Source organism: Gracilinanus agilis, chromosome 2 (assembly GCF_016433145.1).
Source record: "Gracilinanus agilis isolate LMUSP501 chromosome 2, AgileGrace, whole genome shotgun sequence".
NCBI lineage: Eukaryota > Metazoa > Chordata > Mammalia > Didelphimorphia > Didelphidae > Gracilinanus > Gracilinanus agilis.
The window spans coordinates 350,819,706-350,843,456 of NC_058131.1; the positions used below are offsets into that span (position 1 = coordinate 350,819,706).

The following is a 23,751-nucleotide window of genomic DNA, read 5'->3' on the forward strand; positions in this document are numbered from 1 at the left end:
ATAGAAGGCTTCTGTAGGCTGAGAAGGGGTTACAGGGAAGGAGGCTTCAACTGGTGGCAGCTTTCTTGGTGGCAAGAGGCAGGCTTCACATAAAGTTCCTATCTGTCTGGAGAAAGGAGGAGTGGGCTATACAGCAGTTTAATTAAGCCAGAGATCCTCTGGCCTGTGGACACACAGAAAAGGAGGGTGTGAAGAATTATGGGGAAGAGGATGAAGAATGGAGAGAAGGAAACAGGATGCAGGAAAAAGATAGGACCCAAGATTGGGGCCTATCAGAAAGATTATTTGGAGACAAGTTTATGGATTTATGAATCTAAGGCCTTAACCTGTTGTTTTGGATTCTTTCACTAATGACATGACACATCAGACTGAAGAAAGTAAGTTCATGTAGAGTATTTTTATTTTAAAATCAATTACAATAAGTTACAACATTTAGTAAAAAGCAGGAGGGTTTCTGGCCATAGCTGAGAAGGCAGAAGGAAGAAGCCAAGGACACCTAGGGGAGGCATCCCTCTCAGGGGAAAGGCCATGGAGGGCCTCACACTGAACACTTTTTTCTTGCCTTCCAAAACTTCCTCCCATGGGTACCTTTTGTAGTGGGCTCAACCAGAACACAGCCTCTTCCCTCCCTCCTTCTCCCTATCCTTGCCTGGCTCTGTAGGAAGGAGAACAGACTTTCCTGGTCTGTCCCTTTCTTCCAAGTGAGGGAGAGCACCAAGTCTTAGCTAGGGTCTGAGGAGCTGAGCAGGAGCTGTGTGAGGGGGATCACACGGCCCCTCCTTCTAAACCCACATCAGCTATCTGCGGTACCTCCCTCTGCCCTAGAGGGGTCTCCAGGGAAGAGATTCCTTCTGCCCTAGGCTCTGCTCCCAACAGCTCTGGAGAAACCACCTCTTTGGATGTCTGGAAGCTGCTGACGCTTCTGGGCCACATGCTGGGAGGGACAGCACTTTCCTTTCAGGGCATTTTATAAGGTAGGCACTGAACAGTGATTCACTTTTAAGCAAACTTAAATGACTAAAATAAGATATGCCAAGAAATATCTGGTGCGCTTCTAAATGTTAATAGTGAAGAGCAGGAAATGGCTAATAAGGAAAGCAGCAGTAATTACATCTGCTCCTCTCCCCAGGTCAGAGGCCTGCTTTAAGAAATTCCTCTCCATCATCCCTCCTGGCTTGGACCTCAGTGAGCACTGCCCTCCCTACAGCACCACCCGAAGGGACGGATGATTTTAGCACCTGACTCACACATGAAGGGTTAAAACAAAGACTATTTCCTGGCAAAAGGCTAAGGGAGAGCCCAGCTGGAGCTGCGCCCGTAGGTCACTGAGGCCAGGGAACCAAAGACCGAAAGGATGACGAGGAGCAGAGGGTCACATGAACTAGAGCAAGCTGGCTGGGTGCAGCAGTGGTCCTGGGAGTGAGTCTGCCCTCAGAGGCCAGGAGGGCCCTGTGGCATTTATACTGGGTGGCAGCTTACGGGCAGGTGGTCACAGGAGGGGACGGGTTTCCTGTTAAGCTATGTCTTCTGTGCAAAATCACCCAGGAACCTATGAAGGCCGGGTGTGGTGTAGAGGGCAGCTGCCCCCCAAACAAACACTGCTTTAATAATAACTCCTGAAAATTAGACAAGCAGAGGCAGACGTGCATAACTTACTGTGTGGCACCAGGAGTTTCTGAGAGCAGTAAGATTACAACAGTTTTGCTCTTCCATGGCCCCAAACAATTTTGGCCAGAGAAGCAAGGTGTCTATATTCAATAGCCATTTGGGAAAACCCCTGCCTTTGTAATTATGCCTGTCACTGATGTTGTAGAGAATTCTAGGCTTGTTTGTTAAAATAAAAAAAAAAAATCCTCTCACCTTGTGTGCCACAATGGTCCAATTCTTACCCAGTTACCTTCTAAACCCTTACTGTTTGTTCATTCGCATGAGGGTCAGCCTGAAATGGAGGAGAGTTCATAGTCACTGGAGGAGCTGAACTGCCTTTCCATCTTCTTCTGTTCCTTGATCTTCAGGCCAATATCTGCCTTTTTTTCAAAGAAGTTCACCAGCGCAGTCTCTGTAAGTATGGAAGCCAAGATCTGCTCAAAGGATATGGACCAATCGGTATCAATGGTGCTGCCATACCTAGAGGCAGGACTGCCCGCCTCACAGCCTACCAGCACAGTGTCATCAGCAATGTCTTCGCACTGCAGGGAGCTGGTGCTCACCATAGAATAGGAAGACATGGACATGTCGTCTTTGGTCTCATCGTCTGACAAGGGCTGGGAGGGAGACCCTCGTCCTTCTCCTCGCCCCTCCTCACTCACAAGCTGGCTCTCCCGAAGTGTCTTTCCAGACTGCATGTCTCCCCCAGCTTTGTGTTCTGGGTCCATAGAGGAATGCTGCTCCCCAGCTGAGCTGTGCCTGGGTTCGGATGGGAGGGACTCTTCCTCACTTGTCAAGTCCTGTTCATTGCTGGCTGAGTGGCCTTCTGTTTTTTTTGGGGGCCGGCTGGAGAATTTCTTGCCAACCTCTCCAATTCGAAGAAGCAGGCTGGCCACAGTGGCGATGGCATGATACAGCTCCTGCTCCACTGGGTCCTCACTGAACATATTATAAAGGGTCTTGCACAATTCAATAAATTGCTCCTTTTATATGGAGAAAGATAAAGGGAGAAACCATGGATCAGATAACGAAAGAGCAGCAAAAGCTCAATGCTATCACTTTGGTAACCTTAAAGCATAATAAAAATAGGAACTTCCATTAGTATTTGAATTACAGAGCCCTGCCAAGATAAGTAAGGACAAGGGATTCAGTAAATGTTGAGCTTATTTATTTATTGCTTTTAGACATCTGACACTTTTTTATACCACCATTTATACAGTCTAATTTAAATTCTGGTTCTAAAGGCTGAGGTTATATATNGGATGACCACAGTAATGCAAACAATACTGAAAGACATCAGAATTCTGATCAGTACAACTTTTTGACTAGTGATTTCAGAGGACTGATGATGAGGGTGATAAAGAAACCGCTCATCAGAGATCTGGGGGAATTAGAGGTGTGGAATGAGTTTATGTTGTCACCATCAGATCTGGTTAAAGTGTGGGGTTCTTTTGTTCCACTTTTTTGTTCCATTGAGGGGAACTATCCATGATAGGGCTTGGGGGGGTAAGGATGATGGAGTCACTGGGAAGAGACAGTGATGTAAGAATGAAAGAACATTGAACATTAAAACAAAAGCATAGGGGCAGCTGGGTAGCTCAGTGGATTGAGAGTCAGGCCTAGAGATGGGAGGTCCTAGATTCAAATCCGGCCTCACACTTCCCAGCTGTGTGACCCTGGGCAAGTCACTTGACCCCCGTTGCCCACCCTTACCACTCTTCCACCTAGGAGCCAATACACAGAAGTTAAGGGTTTAATAAAAAAAACAAAACAAAACAAAAGCATAATGCTCTTTAAAGATATAGACACTGATGTGTGTGTGTTCTCTATCAAAGTGGGCAACTAAGGCAGCCACATTGTTGAAAAAATTCACTTAGCTGGTCCTGGCTGCCAACACCACTCCTGGGAGTTCAGCAGAGCCATCAGAGCAAGGGGAGGAGAGAGGAGAAGCCTGCTATGGTATCATTAGCACACTTGAGTGAATACTGGCATTTCAGATTCTATATCTCTGTTACCTAAGGAGGAAACCTTAAAACCTTTCTCTAGTGTTGGGGGGGTGGGGGTTTAATGTTTGTGGCTGTTTTTGTGTTTTAGGGTTGATCTAAGCAATAAAATGTCATACTAGGGCCACAATAGGAAACATGGGATTCTTGCTGGTCTGGCCCAAGAGGTGAAAATCATGCCCTCCTGGCAGACAATTTGAGCCTGTCTAGCTTGTTCTATGCCAAGACAAATCATGCTGTAATGGCTGGGCTAGAAAAGAGGTAGAATGGCAGCTTAAGACTATCTTAAAAGGCAGGGGAACAAAAAGTAACATTCCCATGCCCTCAGGGAAACCTTTCACTTTCATTCTCTCCTTTTCCAATACCTGCTAGCCAAGAGTAATCCATACCAGTATCTAAGTGCCATGATAAAGTCACAGGAATGCAATAACCCCTTGGGAAGACCCCAGGCAGTCAGAGCCATTATTTAATTGGCACCAGAAGAGCTCTTCAGGCTGTAAATAGAAGAAAGGGACAGACTACCTTCTGCTGCCCAAAAAGTACAATTTTTGTCCTGGAGCAAGGGGGAGAGGGAGAAGAGTGAGCACACAGGTTATTGTACCAGAGAATTCTCCATTTAAAACTATACCATCCATCCAAATGTATTACTAAGAGGCAAGTGAAAAGTAGATGTTGGAGTAATTAGGATTAGAAAGGAGGATGCCATATAAAGCTGGAGTTGCATCTAAAACACTTATCTAGCAGTGAGGAGGGGAGAAGACCTCAGCTTGGAAGAGGTATGGGAAGAAAAACATACAGATCGAGCTGGCCATGGTGAGTTATCAAATGCTAAGATATTTAATCTCCTCATTTGTCATTTCTCCCAGAACTTTAGAAGCTTTTGACCATAGAATGCCAGGGCTAGAAGGGGCCATTTAGGCCAGCCAGACCATCTAGTCCAAGTCTCAGAGCAAGGAACTGAGACAATGAGGATCAGGGCAATCTGGGCCTTGCCATAATAGACAACCATCAGCCTTCTTCATCAAGAAGCATTTCTTAGGCATGTACCTTGTATCCTCCACTTCCTTTTTGACTTTCTTACCTGGCTCATTTTGGGAAGATCCTTAATAGTTTCTTTCTTGGACTCTTTCTCACTGGCCCACATTTGAAGGTAGTACCTATAGTCTGGGGAGTTGGCCCCCTTCTCTTCTGTAAAGAAAGGAAAAAAAAGACAAATCAGAGGTTCTATAGGATACAGAAATTGCTTCCCTGGTGAACTGAAGGAACCCTAAAAAAAACATGAGCTCAAAGCTAAAATTGCTGATACCAAGCAATGTCCATTTGCCAAAGAGTGAGCTACATTTCTGGACTCAAAAAGTCTGTAGTGCTTTCCGCACACCTTAAACAAATAAACAAACAAACAAACAAACAAACAAACAAATAAATAAATAAAATAACATAAATAAATTATATATATTTTCCAATTACACATAATGACAATCTTAAAAAATCTGTTTTGCATAAAAAGTTTAATCTAGGTTACATACCACATGCCTTTCAATTTTACCTTTTTTCATTGTTATTACCTGGCAGAGAGTAGAGTATAGGGCAGTGATTCCCAAAGTGCGCACCACCGCCCCCTGGTGGGTGCTGCAGCAATCCAGAGAGGCGGTGATGGCCACAGGTGCATTTATCTTTCCTATTAATTGCTATTAAAATTTAAAAAAAAATTAATTTCCAGAGGGCTAAGTAATAATTTTTCTGGAAAGGGGGCAGTAGGCCAAAAATGTTTAGGAACCACTGGTATAGGGGAAGAAAGAGGGTGCATGAGTGTGTGTGTGTAAATGTGAAATGAAATGAACATATCACACTGGTATTAATAGGTAGCCTGCCCATGATGCATTTTACCTCTTTTCTCTTTGAAGTCTCCATTTCTACTTCCTTCTTTCTCTTCAGGAGATGCTGCTTTTAAGCAACCAAAAAGAAAAAACCAAACAATATATTTCCATCATAAGACAAAGAAAGAAAATTCTAAAATTTATTTCAGAAAGTTATTTCTGGATAATTTGTTTTCACAAAATTTTATTTTTGAAAATTATTTCAAAGCTCAGTTCAGTATTTTCATTGCAGAGTGGGACCCATTTTGTTAAATCCATATTTTCTCTTAGCAACTACCTCCTCAAATGTATCCCCTTCCCCAACTTTGTAATCTCTGCTGTCCCCCTAGCCCTCCCTCCCATCATCTTTTCTCTTTTGTCTCTATATCCAGTCTTAGAAAGAACTTCCATAAGCTCAGGGAAAATATTATTTCTACAAAAGGTGAAACAAAAGATGTTATTATGGTTGTTCTTCATACAAATGAAAATCATGCTTTACTTGCTCTTCAAATATGAAGGACTAAAGAGGCCACTGGATGACACTTTACCGCATTTCCCTATGAGGCAATATCATTAAGTGTACTCGTCTGCTTTGCAGATGGGAAAACTAGGATACTGGAGGGGATCAGTTACTTTTTTTTTATTGCCTGTATACATAAAGTGTATATCAGAGTTCACCGTTCCTCACTTCTGAATCCTGCTTAATCTCGTAAGCCACATTCTCTTTCTCACCATGTATCAATCAGAAAGGTTCAAGGACCAAGAACATTACATGAAAGGTAGATGGGCCATGAAAAGCTCTGATATGATAAACCTACCAAAAAGACTGACATGATAAAGTTTCTTTAGGGATTTGTGTGCTTAGCACAGGAAGGCAGCACTCTGCCAGGGACTGACCTGGAGTCTCACAGTGCAGGAAGAGATCCAGATCTGAGACAAAAGGAGATACTGAAGCGCCCGGAGGAAGGAGAGGGGATGGAAGGAAGAAGAAAAATTCAGGGAATACACAGAAACACTGAAGAACCCGAAGTTAAGAAAACAGGAGTAGAAATTGCTAAATTGCTAAAGCAGGAAAGGCAGGTTTTGCCTCAAGAACATCTTTCTGGAGCCCCACAACCACATGTGGGCATGTGTCCTGGAAAACAACGCCTCCTGGTGGGGAGACTCCTGCTTTCACAGAAAAGTTCCTTCTTTTCCAGGGAGGCAGGCAGTACAGCAGCAGCAATGCCTAAGCCCTGATGGGCTGAGGGGGACCTGCCTCCCTCTGAGGGACAGAAGGCCCTGAATTACTGAGGAGGGGGACCCAGAAAAATCTCATATGCCACTCAGACCCTGACTAAGGCCCCTGAGATCAGCTCTCTTCTGTTTTCTTACCTTCTGTAGAGAGGTCTTCTGGGAAGTAGTGTGCTGCCTCCAGAGCTGACTCAGCTTCCTCTGTGCTCAGAGCTGTACAGAAAGAGTAAGACAAAGGGGGATGGGGAGAGAGGGAAGAAGGAAGCGGTCATCTCAGCCCTCCTGTTCCCATGGTTCTCATAGGCATTTTCATCCTCATCAGTTAAGAGACTAACCTGAGAAAACACACCCTGGCATGCTCTTTTAGTAGCTTACAAAGAGAGGAGAGGAGGACAGGGGAAGAGAGGGAAGACTGAGCTTCTTCCACATCTTTCTCATGACAAGAAGGCCACTGTGGCTAGCCTTAAGATACCTCAGAGATTTAAGTAGTAATACCAATTCTCCAATAAATGGCCTGTGATAATGTTCTCACCATGCAGGGATCCTAAGAAACTGGTTCCCAACACCTGGATACACTGTGAACCTTGTCCCTTCTGGGTGCTTGGACCCTGCCATGCATCATCCTAAGTTTGTGTAGGCACCCTCCCCAGCTGGAGGGGAGAACAGTGTGAGCTCTTGGCTAACTCCTCTTTAGGCCTCTTCCTCAGAGGAACAGCTGGGCATTCTGTAGTACTGATCATGGCTCACATTCATAGAAGTTCCAGAAATTCTTTCACTACTGGCTTCCTGCTGCTTATTAGTCCTGATGAGGGAAGCCACAGTCACTGAATCCCCAAAGCAAACAGATTTCTCTTCTCTGATTTCAATGTTTGGCTAGCACCAAATCTCCTATTCCAAAATATGGAAGGACAGGAAAACAAAGGCAAAGAGCCTGAGCTTATGACCTTTAGAAATGACCTGATCACTATATTCACCAAGAGCTGGATCTGAGGAAATATATTTCCAAGGTTTAAGGTTCTAGGTCCTTTGCTCATCCATTCTTGAGCAAATTCCCTTTGGCAGAAGGCTAAAGTGAGCCAGTCTTGGGATTTTGGTTTTATAACATTACTCACTTACAAAAATGAAAAATATGGAAACATGTTTTGCATGGGAATACATATATAATCCAGATTGAATAGCCTGCCAGCACAAGAAGGGGAAAGGGAAGGGAGGGGAGGAAGGAAGATAATTTCGGATCATATAACCTAGGAAAACTTATGTGGAAATTTGTTATTACATGTAATTGGTAAAAAAAAAAATTAAACAAAGTGGAGCAGCCTGAAAATGTGTCCCAAGTATGCAAGGGAGAGCAGTAGATAAAGTTTTCTCCCTTCTCCATTTTCCTCAAGTTTTCCTCCTCATACTTCCCAGATGGGAACTCATTGTTCTCTCTACACCAGCCGTTTACTTATTTATTTATTTATTCACATATTCATTTATTTATTTATTTGCTCATTTACTTATTCATTCATTCATTCATTCATTCATTCATTTATTTATTTATTTTTTAGTTTTTTTTAATTTTAAACCCTTAACTTCTGTGTATTGACTTACAGGTGGAAGAGTGGTAAGGGTGGGCAATGGGGGTCAAGTGACTTGCCCAGGGTCACACAGCTGGGATGTGTCTGAGGCCGTATTTGAACCTAGGACCTCCCATCTCTAGGCCTGGCTCTCAATCCACTGAGCTACCCAGCTGCCTCTCTACATCGGCCTTTTACCAGAAGCAGTGTGGGAAATCACAGGCAGTCACAAGTCCTGGGTCCTAGTCCCCACTATGCTACTTATTAGCCATGTGACCTTGGTCAAGTCTTTTCCCCTCCTCTGGTCTGAGGTTCCTTATCTGTAAAATGAGGACAGTAATGCATGAAGCAGATAATCCAAAGCACATGGAAAATCTAAAGGACACACGGTCACACACATACACATCTCTGTGTATATATCCATATATTTTAAAGTGTGGGAGCTATCATTGCTGTCATTTTAAGGGGGTATTTGGCCCAACTTGCTGGAAGCAGGTAGGAAACGAGGGCCAGAGGTAGGGGTAGGAAAACTCCTGGCAGGGTAGATGACACAAAACAATTAAATCCTTTTGGGTTTGCCTTCTTGAAAGTTTAAGATTTCCCCTTTTGTGTTGTTCACTAATTTAATTGGCAGTTTCATGGCTGCCATTAAGTTTATCATAAATATTTTTAAAGTGTTTTAGCCAGGCAAGTCCTTACCCTTTTGGTGTCTTAGACTAGAATCTGAAGGACAGCAGGTGATCTGCATGCATAGCGGGCATGTCCTAACCAGGAAGGCCCTCCAGCAGTGAGCCCACAGGTGTAGATAAACAACAAACCCACCAAGAATACAAAGTAGCACAGGGACAGGGAAACCAAAAGAGGAAAACCAAAAAACACCCATGAGGGAAAAAAGGGGAAAGCACTCTCCTCTGCCCAATGGGATAATGAGTGATTTCCTACCTAATGTTCCACTCTCTGCTCTTGAATTTCTTTGAGGAACAAGTTAGCCTTTTGTGCTTTAGCTGGGCGCTGCCCCTGACTTGCCATGTGAGCCTAGACAAGTCCTTTCCTGCTTTTTTCCTTCGAGATGTATGTAACCTGTGGGGACCCTGCTAGCTGGGACAGTCAATTAATCTACCCGAAAGATTTTTTTTTTCCAGGATTTCCTTTGCCTTCGGTCAGCAGTAGAAAAAACCACCTCTTCAAAGAATGAAAACGTATTCCTCCCCATTCTAATCCAGCTGTCTGAGATGGTCAAGCTTAATTATTAACTAAGGTATAAATGATCCCTCAGAGGGGACACTTGTCTGAACATTTTATTCTCTAAGAAATCACCAGCTAGTATCATTCTGGGAACCTTGAAAGGTAAGACTGGCAATGATTCCACCATGACTTCTTTTAGAAGGCATGCAGCTTAGGAACACTGCTTCCCTTGGGCCATCTCTAGGGGCAACTGGAAAAATTCAAGGTCGAAGGTATTTATGATCATAACTTTATGTTAAATTACAGTAGCCTTCGTCTAGGTCTAGGAGGAATTTCAACTACAGTTTTAACTAAAAATATCAGTGTTACTGTGCTGTGTAGCAATCATCTCTTTACTGGTTATCTCCTTGAAGCCAACAAGACTGAAGGCAATCATTTCTCTTCTAAAACTTATTTTCACCTTCTTCATCAGTCTAATCCCATATCTAAGTGGAATGTTGAGACTTACAGGGATGAGGAGATTAACCTGGAATGAATGTCTTTCCAAGGTAACATTACATTTGAGTATTAGGACCATGTCATTCCCCATCTTTATATTTCCTAGCATAATTTATAGAGCATTTCAAGGTTTACAAAACACTGTTCCTTTTCTCACCTGCCTTCTACTGGGAGGTGCTTAATAAATATTTGCTGAATTGAATTCTAATGTGTTCTGGGTGTAGCTTTTCTTCTAACTACACTATACAACATACTATAGACAAGCCAAATGTAGCCTTGCCTATCCTCTGTTTTAGAAAACAGAGAAACTGCCTTACTGTTTCTTGATTCTATATGGACTGGCAGAAAGGCAGAATACCACGGATACCATCATCTTGATTATACCACAATAAGCTGGTTAAAGCTATGATAATAATAATGATGATGATAATAATAATGAGATTTACATAGTTGTTTCAAGGTTTACAAAACACTTTACAGATATTATATTAGTGGATCCTGACAACAATCTTATGAAGTAGCTATATTATGCCTGTTTTACAGATGAGGAAATTGAGGCTGCATGTCTGGCTCACATAGGTGTCTGAGGTAGGATTTCAACTCACTTCCTAACTATAAACCCAAGTACTTTAGCCATTACACTATCTAGCTGTCTATACACAACTTAATTCATTAAAAAGAGATCTGGATTAGCATAGATCCCTCAGTTTCAGCTTTGGGTATAATAAAAGCAGAACTGGAAACATTATTATCTGCATTGCAGCTTTTGCAAGCAGAATACCAGAAGCACAAATTCCCATTGACAACTGAGCAAGTACCTTTACTTATCTTACATTTCAGGAAATTGAGCTCAGTAAACCTATATCTATGATCGGTCATTTGAAAAAGAATATCAGGAAGATTTCTTGCTAATAAGATATTTGGGTGGCAACCTGGTGTAGTGTAGATCAAGAGATATAGTCAGGAAACCTGGGTTCAAGTTCTGGCTCTGATATTTTCTGTGATCCTGGCAATGTTGCGACTGCTTTATGCCTGCTTTTTCATCTGCAAAATGGGGATAATGAGCCTCATATGTCTGCTTTGTGGGATGATTATGGGGAAAGTGCATTATCAATTTAGGTTAGAAAAATGGAGGTTATTTTATCATTACTCAACTTGTTCAGAATCTGTCCTCAGCAGTGGAGGATGCCTGTCCGTCCACTTCTTCACCCTGATTAATACTATAGGTACAATATCCCTCAGATAGGCACAAACTGTGCTCTTTCTCTTGTTCAAAAATGGAAATCCTGTATGTGCCTCTGACCAGAGCCCATCAGTCACACCAAATTACAGGACCTTGATAGAGTCCAGCCAAGAATACTATTTTGGAGTATGTAATGACATTCATCACTGCTGTCCTAGTCCAACTACCACTTGCATAATCTATACAGCATTTTAAGGTTTACAAAACACTGTTCCTTTTCTCACCTGCCCTCTGCTGGGAGGCCATCATCATGGGTTATTGCTGACTCAGTTCCACCAAAGAAACAAAGAAGCTTAGAGAGAGGTGGATAGCTTCTCTATTTCCTTGGTTCTTCTCCACTCACCTCAGGATCTCAACCTTGGGGTCTTTTTTGACTCTCCTCCCCAAAAAGCCAATCAGCTGCCAAGTATTACTGATTCTTCCTCTGAAAAACCTCTTACATCTGTCTCCCATATTCTCCTTTCTTAGCACCTTCATTCAGACTCTCTCGTTATATCAAGACTGCCCTGCTGCCATAGCCTTCTAATGAGCCTCCCTGCCTCCAGGCCCTCCCCTTTTGTCAGTCTTCTTATGCAAAGTTCAGGGCTAACTATGTCACTCCACTCCTCAAGAACCTCCAGCAGCTCTTTAGTGGTTCTAGAATAAAACATAAGCTCTTTGGCTTCACATTTATAGTCCTTTACTTTCTAGTTCTAGGCTGCCTTTGTCGACTTATTATTCCTTATGTAATCAGTTTCCTAGCCTCATGATAAATGTTTGCTAAAGTGAATTGTTAAATTGAAGTTATTCACAATTCTAGAAGGTGGGCAATGCAAGTATTTTGACCCCAATTTTACAGTTCAGGAATCTGAGGTTCAATTTGGGGGAGTGACTTGCCAAGGTTCACACAGCTAATAAATGACAGAACTGGGACTGGGATCCAAGTTTTACTAGAAATCCAGGATCTATGTTGCCTTATAATATGTTATTTCACAACAAGGTTGTTAAAATCACAGCAGACGGGAAGGGTTTGAAGACTGGTGTCATCAGTATTCTAAATGCGGACAAACAGCTGGGTGGTTCCCTCCTTTTAAAATTTATATCTAAATAAACTATGGGAGCTATGTATACTGACCCACTTAAGAAGACCCTGAAATTAGTTTAAGCCAGCTGAAAAGGTTTATGGAGGCTTTTGTGTAAACTTATCTAGGCTGAGGAATAAATACTTGGGGGTACTGACTTACTCTCCAATATGGATTCTGGGGTAAATATGACATTCAGAGTAGCCTAAAGCCCTAACACAACAAATAGTGTAAAATCTCACAGAAGCCCACCTTGTCTATAAGACAGCTAAAGTGCTTCACCACAAAAGTCACTTCTCCCTTAAAGCTGGTGTGCCATCCTTGTCATCACATTTTACTACCTCAGTGATAGGGGGAATGCCTTGGGTCCTTCAGGCCATGGAGGCTTTCTTCCCTGGCTAGGATCCTGTGAAGCTGCTAATCCAAGCTGGATGAATTCTTGTCTAGGAAGAAAGCTGCTTGTGCTTCCTTTTCTTGAACCAATGTAAAACATCTGAAGGCCCCTTTTTTAAACTAAGGAATGCTCTAGACCTTACATTTCAGGTTTGGGCAGTTAGCTACAAGGCTCTGAGAAAACACTTAGCATGGGTTCTCATCACTGAGACCTTCCTCTGGGATAGAAGTGAGCACAGAGGGTTCTCCTACCTGGAGGAAGATGGAGCTTGTAAAGAACTTTAAGCTTCTCTGTCAGGTCCCCATGATACATCCCACCTATTTAGAAAAGGAAGAGAACATCATTTAGACTCATTCACAGAGGTGTCATTAGGCAGAATTTAGAAAAGCATAATAGAGGGCAGCCTTCACTTCAAAGAAAGATGTCTAGTGGCATGTTTTTGTCTCTCTATCCCATGAATTACTCAGGAATTGACACGAGACAATATTGTCTGTCCTCTATCAGTTCTTGAGAGATATAACTGGTTTCCATACCTAAACCTTTGGGCTTCTTGAGAGATGAGTAACTATTTAAATTCAGGGTGATAACCTCGTTAGCATTGGTACCACACTTTCACACCAAACCTGAATGAAGAACAGCAGTGGATCATGAAGGATCAGTGAAGAACCCACTTCCTATTCCTAACCAAGTTACTAATTCACCCATTTCCCTTTTTTTTTGGACTTCATTTTCAGCCAAATAATGAGAGAGCTGGACAAGATAAAGGCGCTTACCAGCTCTATGATCTGTTATGCAGTATTAACAGAGAAAAGGGTAGCCAACAAGCCCTAAAGACACTTACTCATCCCTGTCACAAACTCCTTGAAGTTGATGAGAGAGTCTTTGTTTTCATCTAGAAGTCTGAACATCCGCCCTGCCAGCACTGGGGTATGAGAGCCACAGGCCCAGGGGGTCAGGCTGACGAAGAGATCCCTGAATTGGTTCCCATCAATTCTGTACTGTTCCAGATAGGGGAGGCTCTGGTCCCTGCGAATGGCTGACATGCGGTTATTTCCCCAGTAACAGCTCATCAGGTATTTGGCCTACAAATGAAAAGAGTAGTTTATTGAATTGAAATCTTTGTATTGCTTCTAGAGCACAGATTTTTTTTTTCTTTTAACCTTAACTTCTGTCTTTGCAAACACTCTAAGAAAGAAGGACAAGGGCTAGGCAAATGGGGTTAAGTGACTTGCCCAGGGTCACACAGCTGGGAAATGTCTGAGTCCCCATTCAAACCTGGTTCCTCCTGACTCCAAGTCTGGTGGTCTATCCATTGTGCCATCTAGCTGTCCCCTAAGGGTAAAGATTCTTAACCTTTTTTGTATCATGGACCTCTCTGGCAGTCTGGGGAAACCTATGGACTCATTCTCAGAAAGTTTTTAAATACATAAAATAAAATACATGGAAAACCAAACACATTGAAATAAGGTTATCAAAATATAAGAAAACCCCTAAAGCTCAAGTTCTTGGGCCCTACAGCTCCTGTTCTAGGGGTAAAACCAAATATTTAATCTGAGAAATTTATTATCCTTCTTTACCCCCATGTTGTCATCTTATAGTCATTTTTGTCTAGCTGTAGGCAGATAGTTAAGAGGAAGCAGTGGAACTGAACTATTATTAGCAAAACCAGGTTCCAAGATAACCCCAAGAGACTCATGATTAAAAAAGGCTATCCACAGCCAAAGAAGGAACTGTTGGAGTCTGATTGCAGATCAAAGCACACCACCCTTCACTTTATTTCCTCCATGAGTTTTTTATTGTATGTGTGCTGTGTGTCATGACATGGGGAATAAGAAAATATGTATTGCATGAAAGTCCTGCTATAACTTATATCAGACTATTTACTGCTTCGGGGAGGTAGAGAATATAAATAGAAAAATGTCAAAAAACAATTGTCAAAAATTGCTTCTATGTGTAATTGAAAAAAGTAAAAACCAATTTTAAAAAAGAGGAAGCACTGTAAATAGGGAGGAAGGAGAACAACAGAGCTCGGGAATTACTAAGGTTCATCGTGCTTAGGCTCATATGTAATGAGATGGACTTTAAGTAGAAAGATGTGGAGAAAATAGACAGCTGGCCCAGAGCACTTGATGATCAGCAGGAATCCTTTAAGAGATTCTCTTCTTATAGAGCAGGGGTCGGCAACCTTTTTGGCCTTGAGAGCCATAAACGCCACATTTTTTAAAATGTAATTTCGTGAGAGCCGTGCAGTGCTCACAGTGTGCGCTCCTGTAACAGTGCCTGAAAAAAAATTGACTTTATGGCTCTTGCAGAAAGAGCCATATCTGGTCCTCAAAAGAGCCAGATATGGCTTGAGAGCCATACGTTGCCGACCCTTGTTATAGAAGGAGGTCTCATTGCTGCTCTACTTGAGAAAGGAGATTTGATGAAAAAAAAAAAAAACAACAAAAAACCAGGAGAATTTGCCATCAGATTCAACAAAAGTGAAAGATGCAACATCCATGCCAGAATCCTACCTTAAACACCATGTAAAGCTCTTCTAACTCTTCCATGGAAAAGCCAATGTCACTAGATATAGCTCGGACCTTGAGGTAAAGAAAGATGGAAAAGAGGATTTATTGAATCTAAAGTAGGCAGAATCATATGGTTCTACAATGGTCAAATGATAATCTTTTATTAAAGACAAAACAAACCTATCTCTACTTTCTTACACAGCAGTAGTTGAGTCCTTTTTTAAAAAATAGCATGCTATAATGGTCTATTAACTCATTCACCTGGAGTCCTTGAGCTAAGGAGAGCCAAGTGTGGAAGACTACGCCTAAAGATGATTCAGGTTGTTAATTCATATCAGTTTTGTTTTGGGTTGCAAAATAGAATGTAGGGGAAAACAAGGTCTCAATGGAAAGAAGTAGAGTATGGACCTCCAAGAGATGGGAAAACTATTGATAAATGTTTCATGTGTAAAGAACAGTATAAAATGGCAGCTCCAAAGCCTAAGACTATATGAACAACTTATTCTGGGATTCATGATTTGAAAGCCTACTCTCATGTCATCATGAGAAAAGAATGGAGAGGAGACATAGTTTCTCTGGTGCTTTCAGGAAAAGTTTTTTTGGTGGGGGAGGGGGCAGAGTAACTGCCGAAATTTTTAGGTGGCTCAGGGAATAGAGAGCCAGGCCTAGAGATGAGAAGTCCTGGGTTCAATCTGGCCTCAGATACTTCCTAGCTGTGGGACCCTGGTCAGGTTATTTAATCTCAATTGCCTAGCCCTTACCCCTCTTCTGCTTTATACAGTATTGATTCTAAGATGAGAGGTAAAGGTGAAAAAAAAAAAAAGATGTTTTGTGTTCCTGGAGTGTTTGAAATGTGAGAAGGGAATTGGGTTTTGATTTAATCATTTAGGGGCTTGGATTTCACCTCCTTTTGTTTTTAATTTAATCAATCAGCAGACACCTTGAGAGACAGGAAATTGATACTACAGGCACTACCCGCATTGGGTGGTGCCAGGCAAATTGAGTAACTGTGATTGGTTCCTGGGAGGTCATGTGGGAGAGCTAGTAGGTGAAGAAAACTGCTTATAAGGTGGGACCCAGCAGGAAGTTGGGAGTCTGATGTGGACTGAGATTCAGCGACAGACTCTGGCACTGTTAATTTTATTGAAAACAGTCTCAAGGGTGTTAGGCTCGGTAAATCTTTACTTCCTTTCTGTACTTTCCTCCTTTTATTATCTTTCTATTTTTATTATATTAAAATTGGTAAAGCCACTGACAGCCTTGTGATTTTGGATTTAATTATTAATTGGCTCTTCTAAATATTATAGAAACCAAAAGCAAAATAAGGCACACTGTGGGGGAAGGGACTTTATTTTATTTTAATTTTAATGTTTAAATGACTCAGGGTCAGGAGCTGTTTGGAAAGGGCAAAAATCTATCAAGCTCTTGAGGCCCATAGTACGCTTGACTTCTAGAATCTAACTGAGCTATGTCACTGATGGAAATATAAAAATTGAGTTGGCTTTTCTCTTTCACTGAGAAAAATGAAAAACAAAAAACCACCTCAAAACATTTCCATTCCCAGATGGAGATGTATTATAAGAGGAGTGTGTTTGTCGATAGTTTTGATTTCTTCATCTAAAAACTGCCTATTCATATTTCTTGATTATTTGTCAATTGTGGAATGATTTGCTTTCTTATAAAGTTGACTTAGTTCTTTGTATATTTGAGATATTAGACCTTTGTCAGAGAATTTTGTTATAAATTTTTCCCCCAGTTTCTTTCCTTCTAATTTTGGTTGTATTGGTTTTGTTTGTACAAACCCTTTTTAATTTAATATAATCAATAGTATCCATTTTAAATCTTGTAATGCTCTTTATCTCTTGCTTGGTCTTAAATTCTTTCCTTTCCCATAGATCTGACAGTTATACTAATCTATGTTCACCTAATTTACTTGTAATTTTCCTCTTTATATTTGTCATTTATCCATTTTGAATTTATCTTGGTATAGGGTGGGAGGTGTTGATCTAAAAAAGCTTAAATTTTTTCCAAAATGTTTTCCAATTTTCCCAGCAGTTTTTGTCAAATAGTGGGTTCTTGTCCCAAAAGCTGGGATATTTGGGTTTATCAAACACTATCTTGCTGAGGTCATTTACCCCAAGTCTATTCCATTGATTACTCTTTTATAAGAGGAGTGGGTTTGTCTGTATGTGCATTAATAACTGAGTAGAAAATTTGAGTATATGGCAGTACCAAACAAAACAAATATCTCCAATGGATTTTCCCAACATGAAATGAGAATGGTTAGAAGTTTTTTGTATCCCCCTTCAAAAAGGAGAGGTTGGGTTCCCAAAGCAATATGCTGCCCTTAATTCTTCCCATATCTCCTCCAAGAATGAAAAAATGTTGAATTATGCTCTAAACTGGGGAAGGCATGAATGCTTGGCTACTCACAGAGTAGCCCCATACCACAGCATCTAGGGAGAATGGGTAGTAGTCTTCTCTACTGTTCTCAAACACAAAATAAGATAACAGAGGTATCAAAGACTACCAATGCTCTTGTCACAAATAGGAAATCTCAGGCCCACTGCTCCTTCAGAAGGGAAAGGCCTTTCCAAAAGAGTAGTAGAAACCAAATTCAAGTTTACTGCTTCAAGAGAAGACATACTTATTTCTGTACTCAGTCCAGCAAAAAAGGTCATTTGGAACTCTTAATAATTGACTAAGTTTATTAGCCATTAGATTAAGAATTAATCAGAGCTACTGGAATGACCTCCAGGAATTGATGCAGAGTGAAAGGAGCAGATCCAGGAGAACATTGTACACAGAGACTGATACACTGTGGTACAATCAAACATAACAGACTTCTCTACTAGCAACAATGCAATGATCCAGAGCAAGGCTGAGGGACTTATGAGAAAGGAAACTAGCCACATTCAGAGGAAGAACTGTGGGAGGAGAAACTCAGAAGAAAAAAACATATGATTGATCATGTAGTTTGATGAGGATGTGATTAGGGTTTTGACGTTAAAAGATCACTTTATTGCAAATATGAGTAACATGGAAATAGGTTTTGAACAATGTTACATACAGTGGAACTGCTTGTCAGTTTCAGGAGGGGGGAGGAAAGAGTGAGTGTGTGTGTGTGTGTGTGTGTGTGTGTGTGTGTGTGTGTGTAGAAACAGGAATCATGTAACCATGGAAAATTATTCTAAATTAAAAAAAATTTAACCAGAGCTAAATTATTAGTGTTCAGCAGTATCCTCTACCTGGGTAGAGAACATTGTAGGAAATTCCTAGAAAGGCAGAATTTCTAAAAACAACATCAGCAAGGGTGTACATTCTCTGATGAATGCTTCTGGATCAAATCTGAGGTTCTACATACCACACTCCTCTTGGCTGTGTCCTCCAAGGACTGGATGACTTTTAGTCTTTGCTTGAATCGCATCTGTTCAATGTCATCTGCCCTTAAACTGCTAAATTTCTAGAAAAAGAAACAAGTCAATTAAACACCTCAAGAGAAAAACATGTCAGATCCCATATGCCAACATCCAGGTCAGTTAATCAGAGTATATGTATAGTTGTTAAAGTCAAACCTAGTGTGATTCCTGACCTCATAGGATGTTTTAAGGAGTTCAAAAATATCGATTTCAGGAGGAGGCTCGTCCCCACTGGTAAGTAAGGCATGTAGGTGTGGGATAGGTGGAGAAACACTCTGCTTATTCACCACATTATCCAGGTATCTGTGATTAAGGAGAGGGAAAACAGTCATCAGTTTAGAAAGCAGTGAGAATAATAGACAAAAAATAAAATGGAAAAAGCTCCTTTGGGGGCCTATCTTTTGCTACTCACTTATTTTTCGTATATGCTCATGAAATGTACACATCTTATGTTCAAGTAGACTACTAGGAGCCCTTCACTGGATTGGAGACATCTTCCTTCTGAGTCAGAGAATTCCAGTTCTTCATGACACTCTTGGAAATTTAAGATGTAACAAATGGCCTGTAACTAGTTTAGCTCCATTTGCCCTAACAGGAAATCTTTTAGCCCAATTTCCTTGTTAAGCCTTTTGGTTCAAGGAACCCTTGCTGCTTTGTCTCTCGGATGATGAAGGTAGGGATAAAACACACAATGTGGACAGAGGCCACCTATCTCCATTCAAGCCATCCAGAAATGGACTGCTAGGCCCTAGCAAGATGGGGTTCCTGGAAGATAGTGACACATATTGCTGAACACAGCAGGAAGAAGTCATGCAACTGAGCCAAGTTGACTACAAACTTATGTTACTTAATCTTAACTAGACTTTCACTGTAGCAAAACAATCCTTTCATTCTTTCCAAATGGACTCTTTCTTCCATTCCCAATAGCAGCTGTCCTAAACCCTTAGCTCTCTCTTTTGGCTTCCCATGACATGCTGTCTCCCTCTCAGAGCTGAGGGCTTGACCTCATATTTTATTGAGAATTGCCATCACCTCTCTCGTCTTTTACTATCTCCTTGACATGATTTTTTAATCTTCTACTTTACTTCAATCTCTGATAAAGAGGAGGCTCCTCTCCTTACTAAGATCAGCCCCTCTACACATACTTTTTTTTTTTTTTTAAATCCTTACCTTCCATGTTAGAATCAATACTAAGAATTAGTTCTAAGGCAGAAGAGTAGTAAGGACTAGGCAATGGGAGTTAAGTGATTTGTCCAGGGTCACTCAGCTAAGAAGTGTCTGAGATCAGAATTCAACCTAGGACCTCCCATCTCTAGGCCTGGCTCTCAATCTACTGAGATATACTTCCTTCCATTTCCAGGAGACTGTTCCCACAATCTTCCTCTGGCCCAGTCTTCAACCTTTCCCTTGCTACTGGTTTCTTTCCTATTATCTACAAACATAATCAAGTCTCATCTTGGGAAAAACAAAAACTTCACTTGACTCTACCATCTTCTTAGGCTATGTTCACTATCAAAGAGCTGGAAAAAGCTCTTGCTAGTCCTTGCTTCTACTTTTTTTCCTCTCGTTTACTTTTTAACTCATTGCAATATGACTTTCAACATTATCATTCAACAGACACCACTCTTTCCAAAATTAACAAGGGTTTTTTAACTGTTCAATCAGATAGTCTTTCTTCAATCCTCATTCTACTTGACCACTGTGGCATCTGTTACTATAGGCTATCTTCTCCTAGCAAGAATCTTTCTTGGGTCATTGTAGTCATGATGCTGTTCTCTTGGCTCTTCTCCTTTCTGCCTCTCAAGTGGTCTTCCTAAAACACAAGTCTGGCCATCACCTTTTCCTCCTCCTCAATAAACTCCAAGATCAAATAGAAAATCCTCATGTGGCATTTAAAGTTCTTTTAGCTTAGCTTCTTTCCATCTTTTCAGTCTTTCTACACTTTCCTCCCCTATGATTCTTGGTTGCCAGTTGCACTGGTCTTCTTGCTATTCCTCTCATACAACATTCTACCTCCTGACTCAATGCCTTTTCTTTTTTAACTCCTTACTTTTTGTCTTACTCAATTCCAAGGCAGAAGAGTGGTAAGGGCTGGGCAATCAGTTAAGTGACTTGCCCAGGGTACACAGGTAGGAAGTGTGAGGACAGATTTAAACCCAGGCCCTTCTCACTCCAGGTCTGGCTCTCTATCCACTGTGCCACCTAGGTGCATTGACTCAGTGCCTTTTCACTGGCTGTTCCTCATGTGTGGAATGCTCTCTCTCCTCTTCATTTTCTAGTTTCCTGCAAGCCTCAAATCAGAGATCATTTCTGCAAGACTCTTTCATAGTCTCACTTCTACCCCTCCAATTGCTAATGTCTTCTTTCTGAACTTATTTTCCACTCCACTGTATATAGCATCTTGCACATACAATTTGTGCATCTCTTCTCTCCCATTAGAACGTGAGATTCTTTAGGAAAGGGACTGGATTTTTGTCTTTGAATTCCTAGTGAACAGAGCAGTGAATGGCACATGTTAACGGCTTAATAAATGCTTGCTGATTGGCTGACCTGTCTGCTCATTTTCAGGTTCCTTTGCTGACTGAAATCATCAGTCACATTCTGTCTCCTGACTGTGGTTATAGCCCAAAGACCTAACTCAACTGGATGACCCACTAGCACCTCAAACTCATCCTATCTAAAACTGAACTTGTTACTGTTTCCCCAAACCCATTTCTTTTCCAAATTATCCCGTTACTGTCAAGGAGGACAAGGAGTTGCCATACTCAACTCTTCCCCCTCCCTTCCTCCATATATCCCCCCTCATCCCTCACCTGCTGTTTCCCTTAGGATCTAGAGAATCAACCTTGCACAGAACATAGATGAAGAAGGGTGGCTGGTGTTCCCTCCTACAACTTTTATTTCCCACTGTTACCATCTAATACACCAGATAGTCAAGGCTCTCCACAATCTGATGCTACCCTGCTTCCCCATTCTCATGCCTTATATTTCCTCCAACATACATGTGCTATCCCAACAGGATCACCCCCAACAAGTCTCACCTTCTCCTATTTTTGTACCTTTGCTCAATATTTCTTATGCTTGGAATACCTTCCATCTTTCTCTGCCGATCTGTCCTTTATATTCAAATTCTACCTTCTCCAGGAAACCTTCCCTGGTTCCCCTGTCGGTAATGACATTCCTGTTTTGACTTCACCTATTATTTTTAGCTATACTTCTCTTATTATATAATGCTGTGTATATTGTATTAGTTATCTAATCTTTGGGCCTTTACCCCTCCACTAGATTGTTGGCTCCATGAAAGCAGGGACTGTCCTTTGCCTAAACTTTGCATCTTTCTTATTGTCTGGTCTATGCTCCGCACAGCAGATAATCAATGTTTGCTGAATAAATGCCTAAGGAAGTATAAGGCTGCTATGTTCCCCTAAAAGAACATATTACTTCCCAATGGCTTGCTCTCTAAAAGCAGCATGCTCAGGCAAGTGTGGGTTCTAAGGAGTATTCGAAAACAATTTGGAGAATCATGAAATGTTACAGATGAAAGAGGTATTAGAGATGATCTAGTCTAACTCCCATTTTATTTTGTCCTTCTATCAAGCAATTATTATAATAACATTATTTAGAGTCTTCAGAAGGGGCCTAAGAGGCCGTTTAGTCCAATATGCTCAACTGCCAGACAAGGAAATTGAGGTCCAAAAGGTTTTTCATCTGGCCAAAGACACAGAGGGAGTCAGTGGCAGAGCCTGGATCTAAACACAGGTTACTCCTTTTCATCTCAAACATTCTGGCCACTTTAAAGCCAATCTAAAATTCTAAACTACTTGTTTAAACCAAATGCCACACAAAATGAGCCATGGTTTAGGAGGAAAAAGGACTTGACTTTCTCTTTCTTCTAGTTTGAATAGTATTCAAAACACTTTTCACTACCTCTGTTCACAGGGATGTCAGCTTTTTCATCTACAGCAACTGCCACCAGATGTGTGATTTTTAATAATTTCATCATTTTGCCAAAATTCCATTATATACTATTGTTATTGAGAGGTTCTACAAAGGTAGGAGAAATAAAAGGCAGTTTATTATGCTTTTTTTTCCTTTGTTGTACCTCTATCAGACTCTGAATGTGACAGAACTTAGGATGCATGTGCTGCAAATTCATATAAACTAAAGTAGAGTCATTAGTTGGATAGCTCTGACCTAAAAGGAGCTCATGCCTTTTTCTTAGCTCTTACTGCTCATTAGATCAGCTTCCTAGATGCCACGTCTGACATTCCTAGAAACTAAAATTGTCCCATCCACTCTAACCATTCCACCCACCCCACCCAATCAGACCCACAGTCATTCTTTTTTACTCAGGCTTGAAAACTGTGCTCTGCAGTTAATCAAGGAGCAAGGTTGCTACCAGTTCAGGGCCTCTCTCTGCCCAGAATAGGTACTGAATCATCTTTTCTTTCTTCCTTTTATTTTTTAAATATCTCTGTCACTTCCAGTGACTCCTCCCTTCAATTCCTGAAACCTTCCTGTATAACAAGAAGGATCGTTGAACAAAATGTATCAATCTATTCTCTGCATACCTATGAGGAGGGTGGCATGCTTCATTAGACTGATGACCTAGTCAAAATACAAGGGAACCATGAATCACCTGCCCAGAACTGTCATGGCTTCACCTTCATCATTGCAATTCAATAGTTGCTCCATGTTGGCATCAAGGATGGCCAAGGAAACCTGCAAAATGAGCTTGATCCCCTCATAGAAGAAACAGTCGACAATGACCACAGCACTTTCAAAGGGCATGACACTGAGGAAGAGAGTAAGGAACCAGGAGAGCGAGATGGTTGAAATAACCCCAAGGTCTTGCATCTTCTCTGAGAGTTGAGGCAAGAATTCTCTTGTGAGTTCTTCGAAGATGCCTTGGTCTACAAGGGCACCTGAAAGGTAAGAAAAGGAAGCTTATGATGAGCTAGATGATCCTTGACTTTCTCTGTGAACCTGCATTAAAGATATTCTTATTTTTGCCAAAATCATTTATAACTTATTATAATGGAATGAAACTCCACAAATCTGGGGCCCCTTAATTACGATTATTGATAGTAATATTTAAATGGTTTTCTTCCTTGCCAATATTTTTTTCTTTCTTTGGTAT

At 41.3% G+C, this 23,751-nt stretch overlaps 1 protein-coding gene across 1 annotated transcript in view; it reads right to left on the bottom strand.

Moving 5' to 3' along the window:
- Window positions 1–378: 378 nt before the first annotated feature.
- TBC1D9B (TBC1 domain family member 9B) overlaps window positions 379–23,751 on the bottom strand; it is a 45,572-nt gene continuing 22,199 nt past the window's right edge. The window contains 11 exon segments of the mRNA XM_044664401.1: window positions 379–2,630; window positions 4,732–4,838; window positions 5,538–5,594; window positions 6,404–6,454; window positions 6,881–6,952; window positions 12,931–12,996; window positions 13,521–13,761; window positions 15,196–15,264; window positions 18,557–18,655; window positions 18,785–18,914; window positions 23,251–23,536. Coding sequence (XP_044520336.1) covers window positions 1,935–2,630; window positions 4,732–4,838; window positions 5,538–5,594; window positions 6,404–6,454; window positions 6,881–6,952; window positions 12,931–12,996; window positions 13,521–13,761; window positions 15,196–15,264; window positions 18,557–18,655; window positions 18,785–18,914; window positions 23,251–23,536 — 1,874 coding nt within the window. The 3' untranslated portion in view covers window positions 379–1,934.